The 18,074-nt window shown below is 36.7% G+C and overlaps 1 protein-coding gene across 1 annotated transcript in view; it reads left to right on the top strand.

Moving 5' to 3' along the window:
- ranbp10 (RAN binding protein 10) overlaps positions 1-18,074 on the top strand; it is a 65,450-nt gene that overhangs the window by 10,013 nt on the left and 37,363 nt on the right. Inside the window, exon 2 of the mRNA XM_055009108.1 lies at positions 12,417-12,528. Within this exon, the coding sequence (XP_054865083.1) occupies positions 12,417-12,528 (112 nt within the window). The remainder of the gene's footprint in view (positions 1-12,416; positions 12,529-18,074) is intronic.

Here is an 18,074-nt window from a genome sequence, read left to right on the forward strand (position 1 = left end):
TGAAGACAAAGGTTTTGGTGGGGTTATGCAAAGGACCTAATTGCTCATAACAGCAGCTCCAGTTGGGCCACTTCAGGACACCTTGGACGAGTTCAAGTCCATTAAACACTGTTGCTGTAATGGACAATCCAAAAGACAGAAAAAGATAGAAGAAGCAGTGATAGAAGTTAGAAATCTCAGCTATTTGCTCATCAGAGTTGCAGCTTACCAGTGTCTTGTGGCTGCAGTTTTGTGTAGTGATGCTGCTGAAGGTGGAGTTCTTTGTATGAGCCTGTTCTGTGATGTATTTAGTCGTGTGACTGTAGATCATTTTTGCAAACTGGTGTCATAATAAAAGCACAGAAAGCTGTACTAGGAAGCAACATTAATATGTTGGAGAGAGTTTGTTGAGGCTAATGCCAAAGTTTTAGATGTCCCCAAGGTGACGTCGTCACAAATCATCACATTTTTAGAGCAATTTCTGCTCAACCATCTCTGATATTTGCCAAATTTTAACTCAGTGTAGCAAAAACTTTCCAAGACAATATATTTGTAAAAATTTGACCTGTTTTCTTTTGCACATTGAAATTTAAACCAATGGTTGAACCACAATATCTCAGAAACAACATTGGTGTTATGTTGGACAAGTAGCTCAAAAAATCTCTGATTATGGGAGAGCTGAAATTAAAAAGAAGCAAAACGAATCTTTCATGAAAAGTCCCATCTTTAAGCTCACATTATCTAAAAGAGTGATAATGCAGAAGTCAACTAGTGATATTTTCTGGGCCATATCAAGCTGCATGCCACAATAACACAAAACAAAACACAAAATACTTAATACAACAGAATTTTTCATGACAGCGTAATTTTTTAAAATATTTCAACTCATGCATAATTGGAGATTATTTGACCTACAAGTCCAGCATTAAAGATTCTGGATCAATGGCATGATGTGAAATAACAGTGAATATTTCACACTTTTGTCTTTAATAAATTCGGAGATATTGTGATTTTAACATACTTAAACTCAAATTTCAATGTGTGAAAAAATGTGCTGAAAGTAGCTTGACTGGCAGTTTTTATTATTTTAGTTTTTAAGAAAATGTATCTCACAAAGTATTTGATATATCAATGTAAAATTTCACAGATACCATTTTGAATATCAATAGTTTATGAGAAAAAGTGCATTTCTAGTCATTCAGCAAAACTATTTGAACTGCATACTCGAATGCTCACAGATTAATGGCACATTTAAAGTGTCAAAGATGTCATTTGAATGTTTTTTTTCTTCCATTTTGTTAAATGTTATTAACATTAATCTTTACTTAGGATGAGGATCTGAGGATTATTTTCATTGTCGATTATTTTCTCAATTAATCAGTCAGTTGTTTGGTCTATAAAATCTGAGAAAATTGATAGAAATCTCAATCAGTGGTTCTCAGAGCATCTTAAAATGTCTTGTTTTGTGAAATACAGACAAAAGTACTCAGTTTACAGTCATAGATAAGTAAAAAAAATACTGAAAATGTTCAAAAAAAGTTTCAAGCAAACCAGAGATGTTTGATGAAGATTTAAGGTGGAATTACTCCATGGTAGCTTCTGCTGGACAGCTAAAGGAACGTCTGTTTCAGATTTAAATTGGCTGTAGGAAGCAACAGCCTTTTACGAATCCGTTTCCTGATAATATTCTTCCTGAGTGATAGAGAATCTTAGCTGAGGGAATGTGTTATATTTGCAAACCTGTTGGGCTGCATGTCAGTAGTCCTACTGAATGAAGCTGAAAGAATCACGTTGCAATTGGATCCTACATGCATTCAATTGGTGATTTAGAAATTGCTGAAATATGTTTTTATATTTGGTCCTGATTTGCTGCCAAGTCAGTTTTACAATGCTGGTATTGTAGCTAGTAGAACACAGGGTTGAAAATTGAGGCAGTCGGTGTTTATCACAGAAAATATACAGTCGTGCTCATAAGTTTACATACCCTGTAAAATATGTACCATTCTTTAATGAGCGGAGCAAATACAACTGCGTGACAATAAATCACTTTGTCTGACCACTAGCTGTAAATAAAAGAAAGATTTTTTCATGATCAAACATATTTTATAAAATAAAGGACAATATTTCACAAATTTTGCCAGGGTTTGTAAACTTATGGGCACAACTGTATAACCAGTAACATTAATTTTACTTTGATTTGGCTGAAATTTAAATGATTTTCATGCATCCTTTATTATGGGCCGTGTCAGACCTAAATGCACTAGTTGAGCATCATGTTAGAATTATTTAAGCACATTTTAATGTAATAGATTCTTATATTCTTCATAGCTAACCATTATAACAACCTGTTCCTCTTGGCTAAAGTACACTACCGTTCAAAAGTTTGGGGTCCCTTAGAAATGTCTTTATTTTTGAAAGAAAAGCATTTTTTTCAGTGTGAATAACATTAAACTAATCAGAAATCCAGTTTAGACATTGTTAATTTGGTAATTCTAGCTGGAAACAGCTGATTTTTAATGGAATATCTCCATAGGGGTACAGAGGAACATTTCCAGCAACCATCACTCCTGTGTTCTAATGCTACATTGTGTTTGCTAATGGTGTTGGAAGGCTAACTGATGATTAGAAAACCCTTGTGCAATTATGCTAGCACATGAATAAAAGTTTGAGTTTTCATGGAAAACATCAAATTGTCTGGGTGACCCCAAACTTTTGAACAGTAAATATAACTACCAGCACATTTTATTGTCATAAATTCTTATATTCTTCATAGCTAACCATTAAAACAACCTGTTCCTCTTGGCTAAAGTAGGTGGCATGTAATTGGTCCATTTTGTTCACATGACACGTTAAATTTCCCCTTTTATGTGAGCACGCTCAGAGTCTGATAAGGAAAACCTGGTTAGCAAAGAAAGTTGATAATAACCATTGTATTACTTGTAATCTCTGGCGGGTTTTAGGTTTTTTTTAAGGCGGCTAAAGCAAAGAAAGTCCGATATGTCAGACTTGTGTTGTCGTAACCTCCTGTATTTGGATATCAGTAACTCCCTCTAAACTACATCAACATGCTTTTTTGACTTTAGCCTCAACTGGAGCTCAGTTGATTCCAAATATACCAGATGATTCCCCTTCCATTGGTACAGTCCAGTTGTTATTGTGGCTTATTAAACCTCTGCTGATGCTTCTTTTGATTCAGCGTATGAATATTTGCAATGTCACAGAGCTTAATTAGATACAAAACAGAGGAGGATGAATGGATTTAAGAGGCAGTCACATTTTACATCTGTTTATTCAGAATATTATACACAAAAGTCTGCCTGTTTGAGAGCCTACATAGCTGCCGAAATCGTGCCGCAGATCGAGTTCCATTGTAACTTTTCGGAAATTTCCATGAAGTTGAAATTAACCAGAGCCTCGCTGAGGATTACCTCGAGGCCTCGCTAACACGAAGCCGAGGCTCAGGAGGTTGAACAGGTTGCCTTTGAGTGTTCACGTCGCAGCGTCTTTTCCCCCCAAACCCCAACTGCTTCCAGTCAGGAGGCCCAGCACCTTTTATGGTCACTCTGCCACCAGTGGCGTGTCTGCTCGGGGGCTGGTGGCACGTTTCCAAGCACTTTAGGGTGGAAGTGCTTTCATATATACAGACCAATTTCACTTTATCGACCGAGAAATGAATGTGTAAGTTGTGCCGTTTTAACAGGTGCAGCAAAACTAATTGGAATGAAGGGCAGAGATGTGATCACAGAGTTAAAAACAACAGGTTATAAGTGAAAACAGCTGAGCGAGTGTGTAGATTTATTACAGCGTGAGCCTTATTTTTTATAGTTTAGCCGCTCTAAAAATAAACATTTGAGTTCTGGTAAAAACTGACACCAGAGCAGTTTTACATCCATCCAGGTGTCACAGTCTAAACACTAAATCTGCTTTTTGTTCTAATATGAAGTAAAACAACACAACCAAGACTCAAAACAACAGAAAGGAGACAAATTTTCCGAACAATATGAAACAAAACGAACCAGGCACCTAACAGTAACGATAAGATAAGCAACACAAATAAAGAGACACATAACGATGAAAACGACACAAATAATGACTAAAATGAGACATAAATGACAAAAGCAAGATGCAAAACAAAAAAAGAGACAAAATGATGTAAAATTAAACTAAAGACAAAATAAGACAAAAAGAGCCAAAATTAGACAAATAAGACGCAAGATGACAAAAAAACTACTAAAATGAGACACGAAACTCAAATAAATCAATTTTACACCCATCCAGGTGTCACAGTCTAAAGTATAGTATAGTATAGTATAGTATAGTATAGTATAGTATAGTATAGTCTCATCTATATGTGTAAACATGCCATCTGTTACGTTCAGACTGGAAAGACGGTGTGCAGTCGATTATATGGTATGTAAGTTGTACGTTTGGTGAGAATTGTCGTGCCATTTGACCAAAAACTAAGAGCTTTAAAGCAAAATCTGTTGATACAAACACCAGTTTCACATACATAAAACCATATTTATATAATACTCTGTTGAATATGCTCTGTATCCGCTGTAAACGTGTTGTACTGTGAACATGCTGTGATCAGTTAAGTTGTCAGCTCTCCTGTTTTGTGTCTTCATATTTTGTAGAGATAACATTTGTCAAGTGGCAGGGCTATGCGTTGACATGTGGCCTTCAGCGTATGTTGCATTCTTGCGGAGTCAGCAGAGCAATAAGAACAGGAAAATCTCCTTTTTTTCAGAGGTGGGAGTGTTCACACACTAGCCATTAACTTGTAAGTTATCTTGTGTTGTATTTGTAGACAGTGCAAGCAGATACAAAAGTTGATAGATCTGTTAAATTAGCAGAATCCAATGTGTTAATAAAGTTGATATTTGATTTGATTTAGACGCATTAATTCCACCAAATACAACCAGAGTAATAAGTCATTCTTTCAGCCAAAAACACAGTATTTCCTCAGCTTTGACACTAGTATTGATGATCAGACAGATGTGGTGTGAGTGCAGCATTAAAGGAGGGGTAGGCAGTGGTTTTTTTTTTTGCATGTCACTGACCAAAAATCAATAATAATCTTTTAGGAGGAAAGTAGTCTTCCATACATCCTCTTGATTCTGTTTTCAGGCTTTAGAAAATGTATCTAGTGATTAAAGACTTTAGCCAATCACATCTTTTCATAAAGATCAGGTGGGATAAAAAGCCAGCATTGGGTGTAAGACGGACGGTGGACTTTATTTTTTCTCAGATTTTTAAAAATGATTGCAATGCAAACCTGGAATCAACATGCCAGACATTGTTCCAAGTGCCCACAGAATTTAATGTACAATACTGCAAGAAAAAGCTGTGACTCTCCGTGCTATAGATATTTTACCTCTTACATTCCTCATTTGTTTTCATACTTAGCATTCTGCTCTGAGTAAAGACAGTTCAGCTCAAAAGTCCATGTATTTTTGGCACATGGACATTAGTTGCAGTTAAGTCACTCATAGCTTCATGGGTGTGCGGAGGCATGTAGAATTTTTTTGTTTTATGCAAAATCTAATTTGTCCAAGCTGTTTATTTTTGGCAATTTTTTATATATTTTTTTTATTTTGATGACATATCACAGTTTTTGGCTGAGATTTGGTTTTCTAATGGAACAACAGGCCACAGATGTGTAGTTCAAGGACTGTTTGAAAGTTGAATTATTCTTTCTGACTGGCGTAAATGGTGAAATTTTACCAATTATTTCAAAAGATAACATGACATTCAAACCCACTGCCAGGTTTTGAGGTTCGGAGGGTTAACTTCTACTAAATAATACCATAATCTCTGTTAGCATCTACACTGTTGTGTTGCAAGTGTACCATAATCTGAGAACTGCACAATACTGCATTTGTGTACGCAAACATGTAGTCTTGCATGACATTCCCAGGTGCACGGACCCTTGTGTTGGGGTTACAGCCACATTATTATGTTTTAATTTTAAAGTGGTGTTTTAAAAGAATGATGATCTTTGTCAAGTCAAGCATCATTTAAGTCCACTGAAGGTGCAAAAACCAGAGTTTGGTTGTAGAAAAGTTGTAGAAAATTGTACGGCAGCAGTGGAAAAAATAAGACCCTAGATTTCTTTAACTCCACAACAGCTGCTAGCATGAAGAACTAAGTCTGTTGTCTACTCTATTATCTAAACTGAATTAACTGGTAATCAATGCTAATCTCTTTATTTTCTTCCATTTCAAATCAGGACACAAACGTAGTCATTGTTTCAGAAAGTGTCTTTTTCTCCCCGTCCAGGACTAAAACTCGAGCCTACAGTTTTCAAGCTAAAACGGGATCTGCAGCTTTTCCAAACGTCTCACTTTTAGAGGTCCTACAGCGCTGGATATCTGTCGACGCTAGGTGTAAATATGTCAGTGTGGATGTAGCCTGGGTCTCCTCAACCAGTTTATCAGGGGTTGCTATCAAAACAATCTTCAGACGGCTTCGGTCTGGATTTGTTTACCTGCGAGAGAAACTGAAGAACTTTAATGACATTGATCGCCTCCGTCAAGCTATATTGGAGGTCAAAACATCCGCATATTGCAAACTAATTCCCTCATGCTGGTGATGTAGCGTTCTTTGCTTTTCAGCCGCTGTTGACGGGACGCTGTGGCCTTTGTTGTACTTGTTGTTATTGAGTCGATAGATTTTGCACTTTTCCCCCCGCTGGTGCTCAAAGATAGACCCCGGGGTGGGATTGCTGATATCCTAGTAAGCAATTAAGGGCCTCGTAGCGCTGTGGGTTTTAGAAGAACAGGACAGGACATTAGCCTTTGATCCTTGACCTGTGCTGGACAGATCTGATGTCACACAACAGCTGAAATGTGCTGCTGGTGCTGTTTGTCTTCATTATTCTGCTAAACACCATGATGGCTTTTTTATTTAAATGTCGCTAATGGGGGGTTAATGGCAGTTACGCGCTTAATTTTGTACCTGACAATAAGAATATTTAACCCTCCTGTTGTCTTCATTTACCGGCACAAAAATTTATTGTTTCCTTGTCTGACAAAAAATCCAAAAATTCAGCAAAAAAATTCCCCAAATTTCTGAAAATTTGCAAAATCTTCAGGAAGAAAATTGTAAGAATTTCTTAAAAGTTTCATTTTTTAAAAATCCAGCAAATTTGGCAAAAAAAATTCCAGCGACCAAAATCCAGTGAAATTCGCTGGATTTTGGTTGATTTTTTTGTAAATGCTCTTAAAGAAACATTTTTTAAAAATATTTTGTTTTTTTCCACCAAAAACTTTTATTTAAAAAAAAAAAAAATTTGGCAAGAAAAGTCTTGTAAATATTTTCAAAAAATGAGTAAAAATCTTCTAAAAAAAATCTGAAAAATATCTAAAGTGATTACATATATATCAGTAAAACTTCTAATATTTTCTTTAAGAACATTCACAAAAAAATCTGTGAATTTTTGTGAATGTTCTTAAAGAAACTTTTTTTTAACATTTCTTTTTTTTTTCCACCAAAAAATGTTCAAAAATTTCCCAAAACTGTTGAAAATGTGGACATAAATTTTTTTTTTTCCCCACATTTTCAAAATTTAAAACTGGTCAATTTGACCCGCAGGACGACATGAGGGTAAATAATCATTTTGGTGCTACACGTGAATACGAGGACAGAATTTAATGCCAGGCTTGTCATTTAGGGTGGTGGTAGTAGGTGTAGCCGTTTCACCTTCCCATTTATGCAGTTGTAAAAAGACCTGTTGGCTCACTGAGGACTAAAAATAGACGGCATGAAAGCTGCTGCAACCGTTGGACCAGACAATCACACAAAAACACACACATGTACAGGCATGTAAACACAAACCTGGCTTCATACCAGAAGCAGAATCGGATGTTAGTGTAAATCGCGGCCCCTTAAGTTGCCATTTTTGCATATTTCATGTATCATTAATGCAATGCAAACCCTAATGTGCTGCATTTTAGTATCAGTCATAACATCTGGGCTTGCAGTTTGTGGAGTAAGAAATCACTTCTAGCATAAATGTTGCATAAATTTTTTAAATTGCAGTCTGCCATATTTAATTATAGAGCAGAACACTGAGCTCAATTTCTTTCAGCAGCGTGTTAGATGGTTACTATATGTCCCAGCTGGCTGCATATTAGCGACGGAGGCTACTGTGCTCATGCTGCTCTCACCAAAAAAAAAAAAAAAAAATAACATAGCAACAGCCTCAAGGTGTCTGCTGACAGCCAGTTGCTTCGTTTAAGGTTACAGCCTATCAACATTTCATACACACTAACGCACGGCTCACAGCGGCTTGTTATGTATCACGACAGGTGAACTCGTCAATCGTGTGATAGCATGTAACAGAAAGACACGCACATGCTTAGTGTCGAGGCTGGATTGCCGTTATACAATGCACTACTGAGCACGGTAGTCTCTCTCTCTCTCTCTCTCTCTCTCTCTCTCTCATGACCCGGGGGATTGCATAAGCAGCCATCTGAATATAGAATGACAGACAGTAATGACTGTTGTGCTTGAATCTAATTGGTCCAGACACAATACATAAACCCTGTGACCCTGTTGTTTACATCTTCACCACAGAGCTGAATCTTTAGCCTTTTACGCACACAAAAATCAATGCCGTTTATAATCCTATTGTGGCACAGTCACCTTAACAAAAGTGTGGATCACTGATCATTAGGTTTCATTGTGCTCTGGGTCTCAGTATCATTGAGTCTGAGTGAGATGTGATTGACTGGGTAGAAAAAGAAAAATCGGCTTCGAGGAATGAAGAATGAAAAAATAAAATCAACATAAGCTGTCACATGACTGACAAGCGGACGTGTGTTTTCAAGCCTAGAACCGGAATTTGTCGTCAGTCATGTGAATAAGTTGAGTTTTTTTTTGTTTTTTTATTTGATGTACTTGAATAAACTAACAAGGGATCGAGTCAATAGCCACTTGACTAATTATCGGGACAGATATTCTGCATTTTCTTGTCATTTAAATGCACTATTTTGGCTCTTATACCCCTGACTCTCTCGGTCTTGCCTTGCTCTGTGTTCTCAAGCAGTAACCAGCGGACATCATTATTTAATAAACAGCCAACCAATGCTGAGAGCTGCTGTTTACAGACAGAGACAGATGAGCACATTTGTAGAGCGAGGCACTAATAAACACTGCAATCTTACACAAGTATGCCCAGTTTACCTTTTACACCAAAAACACTCAAATAGTTCACTTGTTGGCATCAATGCAACAGCAATTTATTTTGCTGCTGGTGTTAGCCTAAGGTTATACTAAGGCTAACACTATCTGAGGTACCCTTACCATCCTCTTATTAAGAGGTAAGATTAACTAACTGGTCGAGACACAACCTGCAAAAACTTAAGAAGGAAAGCCACCGCCACAAATGAGAAAAGTAGCTGCTTCATGGTAGCTAAGGCATACAAATGGCCAAGGAACTTGGTTAAGCTAGCAGCTAAGTTAAGTAGCAGCAACAGATGGCCCTGAAACAGCATCTGAAAACAACAACAAATAATGGTTTTCGGGTCTTGGAGACTTCTTTTGCATTGAAATGTCAGCTATGGTGCTGAATTGACTTCACTTGTTGGCGTCACTGCAACCAGAACTTATTTTGCTGATGATGCTAATCTAACGCTGTCACTAAGAGTTTTGCTGTGCCTTTTAGCCTGTGGCTAATGCTATCTAGAGTACTGTATTTTCTTCCTAAAGTAAGAATAACTAACTAGAACAGAGATAACCTGCAAAAACTTTACATGAAGGAAAGCCATTGCCACAAATGAGAAAAATTTGCTACTTTCACAGTTGCTGAGGTTATGCTAATGGCTAAAAGGCTTGGTTATGCTAGCAGCTAAGATAGGAAGCAGCTAAGGACAACTTTGAAACAGTGCCTGAAAACAAAAGCAATTAATGCTTTTGGGGTCTTGGAGACTTATTTTTGCATTTAACTGTCAGCTATGGGACTGAATTGACTTCCCTTGTTAGCAACACTATTGGCTGAGGTTATGCTAACAACTAAAGGGCTTGGCTGTGCTAGGAGCTAAGTAAGAAAGCAGCTACAGTGGACCCTGAAATGGTGTCTGGAAAACAACAACTAGTGCTTTAAGATATGGGCCTTAGTGGGCAATAAAAGTGATAGAACAGTGAAAGATTAAGAAAATGTGCTGTTAATATATAACATTGAATCTACAGTGGTTCAAAATGTCGGTTAGTGGCCTTTCCTGATTACTAACAATCTGTATCATCCCTGGAAGTAGAAAAACAAAAACAGCCTGCAGATAAAGCTGATATACTTTTACAAGGAAAATGTGCTTTTTCAATGAATTATTCAACTGAAATATCAATAGATGTAGTATTCCTTTCTGGTGAAAAATAACTACACCTTTGACATCAGAAGCTTGTATTGGAAGCTCAGAAATACCTTCTTGTAACAATTTTGCATAATTGTCCACCAGTCTGACATCAGCTAGTGGAAATTTCTGGCCACCCCTCCTGGCAAAATTCCTTCAGCTGCAAGATGTTTGAGAGTTTTCTTGCACGTGCTGCCCTATTTCAAATCCTTCCACAATCTTTCAATGGGATTTAAATCCAAGCTTCGACAAATCCAGGTCTCCATTTCCTCTTTCTGAGCCATTCCTTGGTGGATTTGCTGCTTTCAGGATCATTATCCTGTTTCAGTTCCACTTTCAGACAGATGGGCTCACAGTATCTTCAAGCAGCCTTTGATATGATGCAGAATTCTTAGTTGAGTCAGTCCCTGAAGCAGCAAAACAAACCAAAACCAAACATTTCCACCAGCATGTTTCACGGTTGGTATGAGGTTTTCCTGTAGAAAAGCTGCATGTTTGGTCTGCGTCAAACATGTCTGCTGTTACTGTGGCCAAACAACTGTGTCTTTGACTCATCTGTCCAGAGCACATTATTCCAAAAGGCCTGATCTTTGCCTGCACGTTCATTGACAATTTGCTCTAATGTTCTTTTTGGAAAGGAAAGGCTTCTACCTGGCTCTCCTCCCATACAGGTCACATTTTGTGCAATCTCTCTTCAACTGTAGACTCAGCACTTTGATACCAACACAACTTGTGGTGAAATTCTTGGGTTCTTGGAGACTTCTTTTTGCATCAAACAGTCAGCTCTTGGGCTAAATTTGCTGCAGATTCTCAATGTCATAGGGCTAAATATGACAGGTTGCACTGATAAATGTACTCACTATTTCCCTGTATCAGTTTTTTCATTTAAATTACAAAAATGACAACATAATGTCAGTTTTATCCATCATGTTATTGACTCAAATGTGTTTAAAAATTCTATACTTTGATGTTGTAACCATTGGAATGCTGTACTAAATGGTAACGATGCGAAATTGTCTATATGCTAAACATTTGGATGTTAACTTAAAATGCTAAATGTTATAATAGAATAAAAATGTCGCCAAGCTAAATATTAGCATGGTATTTAACATGCTAAACGTCAGCAAGAATAAAAAGTATCACCAAGCTAAATATTAGGGTGATATTTAACATGCTAAATGTTAGTAAGAATAAAAAATGTCAGCTAGCTAAATATTAGGATGATATTTAGCATGCTAAATGTTAACAAGAACAAAAAGTGTCACCAAGCTAAATATTAGGACGATATTTAACATGCTAAATGTTAACAAGAATATAATTTGCTAAACATTTGAGACATGCCAAGTGTTATCATTCCTTAAGCTCTGCTATATATCATCATTTGGACAGGTTGAGCATTGTATACTAAAAGTTATCAAGCTAAATGTTAACAAGACTCAAAAGTTATGTACATGCTAAGTATTTGGATGTCGACTTAAGATGCAAAATGTTAGTGAGAATGGAACATGTTGCAGAGTTAAACATTAGGTTCACATAGTAAATGCAAAATGTCACTAATTCAAATACTAGGATGATATTTAACATGCTAAATGTTAGCAAGAATCAAAAATGTCACGAACCCGTGTCTGTTTTTCATTTAAATTACAAAAATGACAACAGACTGTCAGTTTTATGCATCATTTTTTTGACTCAAATGTTTTTATAAGTTTATATTTTCCATGTACTTATTGGTACTGTTTGGAAATTATAACAGAAACTCCCTGAGCTTTTTAATTTTCTACTGCTACATGTGAGGATGAGTTTTCTTTTTTCAGAGAACAGAAAGTTAAAAGCAGCAGTGAAACTCGTTGCATTGGTGCCAGACTCATTCACACCACTGTGCTGAAGATGCTAAACACCCAGTTGGTGTTGTCATATATTTAGACAACTCAGACTCTCAGGGTTAAACAACTTCTCTCAACTTTGGTAGAAAATCAGCAATCAAGCACAAACCCAGGGTCATTTTAAATATCAAATGAAGTCATATAGGATGGCTAGCATCATGTTCCCATATTGTTCATGAACACTTTGTATTTCTTTTTGCAGGCCATGGAAAGAACCACAAGGACGCAGCATCAGTGCGAGCCACACACCCAATCCCTGCTGCCTGTGGGATTTACTACTTTGAAGTCAAGATTGTCAGCAAAGGTCGAGACGGGTAAGCAGATACAACTCCGTCAAAGCTTTTGTGCTCGTGTCCTGTGTTACCATGGAAACTTTTTCTACCCCCGGGCCGCTCATAGCATTTTCAGTGCACCCAAATGAAAATACAGCTGCATTAACTTGCAGTATTTTCTTTTTATTGTATGTATGTACACTGTGAAGTCTCAGATTCACGGTCGGGACCGCGGATCACTGCACTGCTTTGGCTGTTTTCTGACAATATTTTCAAAGGAGCCAGTCTCATGAGAGCAAAGTTCTCGTCCAGCAGGGTTTTACTCATCAACACTCTGATTTCTGGGGCAGTTATGAGCTAAATGTGCAAACCGACAGTTCTGCCAAGAACTAGTGTAATGCAACAGCTCCTACATACCGACTTCCAATCTGACTTCTACTTCCCAAGAGGACACTTCCACGTTTATTGTTAGACATAAAACTAACCACTAAAATCAACAATATTTTATGTAAAGTTTAATACGTTTTAGTGCTAAAACTAAACATTTAGCAAGGCGGTTGTAGGAATGGCAATGGTTTGTTAGGTCTTGGCAATTACCGAAAATACTGATTTTCCATATTAATACTGCTTAATGAGCTCTTTGCTTCTTTTCATCAGTTCAAGATTTCAGTTCAGAATCCCTGAATTATTTCCACCTCAGCTGTGCTTGGAGATTAATATATGAATTGTACCTTTGAGCTGCAATATTGAGCTCGATTTAAATGCTGTCACACAATGTTAAAATGCTCAGTGTTAGCTACGATGAAAAAGGGCCACATTCACACATAAAGACGGTAATTTAACATGCTAAATGTTAGTGGGAAGGAAAAATGTCAACATGCTAAATATTCCTAACATGCTAAATGTTTGCGATGATAAAGAATGTCAAGAAGCTACTCATAAAGATTGTAACTCAACATGTTAAATCACTAAAAGAAAAAACTTAGAATGCTACTCTTTAGGATTGGTAGCATGCCATGCTAACTTTTAGCAAGAATAAAAACTATCATGAAACTAAACATTAGGTTCACATGGCAGTGTTTGCAAATGTGAAAGATGTCAAGATGCTAGGTTATCACTGAAGTGATAACCAAACATGCTACATGTTAGCAAGAATAAAAACTGTCAACACAGTAGTTGGATGCAGTTGGATGTTAATGTGCTAAATGTTAGAATGAACAGTGTCACAAAGTGCAACATTAGCTTAACATGCTAAATGTCAGTGCAAATAAAAATTATCACCAAGCTAAACAGTAGGATGATGTTTACATGCTAAATGTTTGCAAGAATGAGAAATGTCAGGTCCCTTAGCATTTGGATGTTAGCATGGTAAATGTTAGCTGATTAAAAATGTCACAAAGTTAAATATTAAGTTGACATGGTAAATGTCTGCGAACGTTTACCATGAATAAAAAATGTCACCAAACTAACTATTAGGATGATATTTAGCATGCTAAATGTTGGCAAGAATAAAAGAGTCTCTACGCTAAATATTAGGATGATATTTAACATGCTAAATGTTAGCAAGAATCAAAAATGTCACCAAGCTAACTATTAGGAGGATATTTAGCATGCTAAATGCAAGTAAGAATAACAAAATGTCACCTAGCTAAATATTAGGATGATATTTAACATGGTAAATGTTAGCAACACTTGAGACATGCCAAGTGTTATCATTCTTTAAACTGTTATATGTCATTGTTTGGACAAGCTGAACATTATATGCTAAAAGTTTTCAAACTAAATGTTAACGAGAATCAAAAGTTATGTACATGCTAAGCATTTGGATGTCGACTTAAGATGCAAAATGTTAGCGAGAATAAAAAAATGTCACCAAGCTAAATATTAGCATGGTATTAACATGCTAAATGCTAGCAATAATAAAATTTGCTAAACATTTGCCAAGTGTTATCATTCCTTAAACTCTTGCTGTATATCATCGTTTGGACAGGCTAAAACATTGTATGCTAAAAGTTATCATGGTAACCAAATTACCATGATTATTATGTTGATATGCTAACATTTATGTGACAACAAATAGCTTAAGCATTCAAAAGGTTAGTACGTTACGTTACATCCAACAGTTAACATCACACATCAACCTTATATGATTATTGATAGATTTGTAATTAAATTTAGCAGACATTACATCATTATAGTGATCAATCTGGATGGCCTACTTTAAGTTGTGTTATTGTCAGCACAAATTCTGCTGTTCTGCGGTTGTATTTTCCACCGTAGTGTGTCTTGGTGTGAGCGCTCTGTCTTTGCTTCTCTTGGTTTCTTGTGATTCAGGTGAGGTCAGAACTTCCTGGGTCACTGCAGTGGTCTGTGCATTTGTTAACTCGCTTCAGCAATATTTTCCTCGTCCTGAGTCTGCAATAAAACTGCAATCTTCATGTCACCGGTGCGAGTTCGTTGCCAAACACAGCAGTGCCTTCGAATATGTCTTACTCCAAATGTTTCAGAGCCAGGAGAGCTGCATCATTAGTGGCACACGTTTAAACTTCTGTTCGTCTGCTGTGTCGGTGAAAATAAGGGATGTTACCACCCAAAAATGGCAGCTTTAGCAATAATTCCTGCCTCGTCAGATCTGGGGGCAAAGCCTGACTGTTGAGGCTCGACGTAGCTGAAAAATCAAACGCTTCCTCTGAGCTGCACCTGAATTATCTTTATGTGACATTTGACCAAGTTATTTCCAGAAACAGGAAAGATTACATCTGGCTCCTCATCCGGCCCCTGTGGGACTTGATTATTTAGTGGATAACACACACCTGGGTCAGTGTGACAAATTTCCTTAATGTAATACAGAACGAAAACTATATTTTAAGGAATTATTTAGAATTACAATAGAAAGTCAACATTTTTTAAACCAGTTTATTGAGAATGATGCACATTTTTAAATTGTAACAGAAAAATGCAAAGAAATGACACACACCTGGGTCAGCTAGACACATTTCCTTAATGTAATAAAGAAAGGAAAATATCTTTTAAGGAAATGCTGAGAATAAAACAAGAAGTTGCTTTTTTTAAACCAGTTGACTTGATTGGGGTTTCATTTAATCAAGAATCATGCACATTTTTGTTCATTAAATGGTCAGAAATAACAGGAAGATGCAAAGAAATGACTAACACCTGGGTCAGCTTCACATATTTCCTTAATATAATAAAGAAACAAGAACATTTTTAAAGGAAGTATTATGAATAAAAAGAGAAATTCAACATTCTTTTTACCAATTTAGTTGACTGGGGTCTCATTTAATTGAGAATAATGCACACTTTTGTGCATTAAATGGTCAAAAATAACAGGAAAATGCAAAAAAATGACACACACCTGGGTCAGCTTGATGCATTTCCTTAATGCAATAAGGAAAGAAGAATATTTTGTAAAGAAGAATTGAGAATTAAAAGAGAAAATCAATTATTTTTTTTACCAATTTAGTTAACTGTGGTGTCATTTAATAGAGAAAAACACACACTTTTGATCATTAAATGTTCAGAAATAACAGGAAAATACAAAGAAGTGACACACATCTCGGTCAGCTTGACACATTTCCTTAATGTAATTATAAAGTAAAAATATATTTTTAGGAAGTATTGAAAATCTAAAGAAAAATCTATATTTTTTAACCAGTTTAGTTAATTGTGGTTTTATTTAATCAAGAATAATGCACATTTTTGTTTGTTCAATGATCATAAATAACAGGTAAATGCAAAGAAACGACTCACACCTGGGTCAGCTTGACACATTTCCTTAAAGTAATAAAGAAACAATTTTTTTTAAAGAAATACTGCCAATTAAAAGAGAAAATCAACATTTTTTCAGCAGTTCAGTTGATTGGGGTTTCATTTAATAGAGAATGATGCACATTTTTGTTCGTTAAATGGTCAGAAATAACAGAAAAATGCAAAGAAATGACACACACCTGGGTCAGCTTCACACATTTCCTTAATTTAATAAGGAAAGAAGAATATTTTTCATGAAGAACTGAGTATTAAAAAAGAAAATCTGTATTTTTTAACTAATTTAGATAACTGTGGTGTCATTTAATCGAGAATAACGCACATTTTTGTTCATTAAATGTTCAGAAATAACAAGAAACTGCGAAGAAATGGCACACACCTGGGTCAGCTTGACACATTTCCTTAATGTAATAAGGAAAGAAGTATATTTTAAGGAAGTGCTGAGAATAAAACAAGAAGTTCAACGTTTTCTAACCAGTTTAGTTGATTGAGGTTTCATTGAATTGAGAATAGTGCACACTTTTGTTTATTAAATTATCAGAAATAACAGGAAAATGCATAGGTTTCTGCTGAATTAAGTAACACAGGATCATTGCAGTGCTGGAAAGTAAACTGGTATCAGAAAAAAAAAACTGTTGGCAAATTTGAACAGCTTAACTCTGCAGGTAGTGGTGCAATAGGCTTGCTTATTCGCAGCTGTCACTGATTTATCTTGCCCTGATATGTTGACTAGAGGGAGATGCATAAATATTTAGTTTTAATGCAGCGTCCCCTCCAAAATTAAACCAATCCAGGCACTGTTTGCTCCAAGATGGCAGCCAGAATAGCTCCCATTGTGCACTGCTGTCCAGACAAATCAACCTGTACATTAGAAAAGTCAAAGTCTGTGGATTAATGAACGAGTACAGGTCTTAATTTTTGAATCACAGCATACGTAAGACACATTTCTGCCCGCTAGCTAAAGCATCTCCTGAGATTGATGCGGTTGTGGATCAGTTGTTGTGACTGCATCGTTTCGACCTGATCGGAGTTGAAACTTTCCTCCATCTCACCAATTACAGTCTCAGGTTTCATCATATTACTGCTAACGCTCCCTCGGTCCCAGTTGAGCAGCTCAGTGAACAAAAGTGTGGCGTGTAAAAGACATTAGTGATGTGTTTAGCCGCTAACGCCCAGATGAGCCGAGCTGCTCGACTTCTTGAACGCCTGAGAAACGCCAGACAGCAGCAACAGCACGCTGAGACCGCCTTGAAGTTGCAACATGACATGAAACGCAGTTTATTGCAAGAGCTATACAGTTCATTCCTTTCATTCTTACAGGGCTGTCGGAGGCCGTGTGTCAGGAATTACTGCGTGAGTCATGCCATGACATTCCACTGTAATAACATGTGCTCTGCGTGTACTGTATGTACAAGTTACGGCGCTGAATCTGGGCTGTAAAAGGAAAACTGAAATAAACCAGAATGTGATAGTGACTCCCAGAAACCAAACGAAACAAATCCAAGTGCTGAAGCCTCACATCTCGGGCCGCAGTCGCTCAAACAGCAGGGAGGGAAAGCCTTCAAGTCTACATGAAATGTGAATGTGCATATTTTGGAATTCAGAGAGCTGCAGACAAGAATCTGATGATTTGAGTTATCAGCAGGGATGTCCTGGTTCAGAATTGACATTCGGGTGGTGACAACATATGGCAGTAAGCCTGATCGCTCCACATATGGTTTATTTGACAGAAATCAGAGCATTTTCCTCTTATTTCTGACCATTTTATGAACAAAATGTGTGTAACTCTTGAGTAAATTGGATCC

This window comes from Amphiprion ocellaris, chromosome 3, assembly GCF_022539595.1.
Source record: "Amphiprion ocellaris isolate individual 3 ecotype Okinawa chromosome 3, ASM2253959v1, whole genome shotgun sequence".
NCBI lineage: Eukaryota > Metazoa > Chordata > Actinopteri > Pomacentridae > Amphiprion > Amphiprion ocellaris.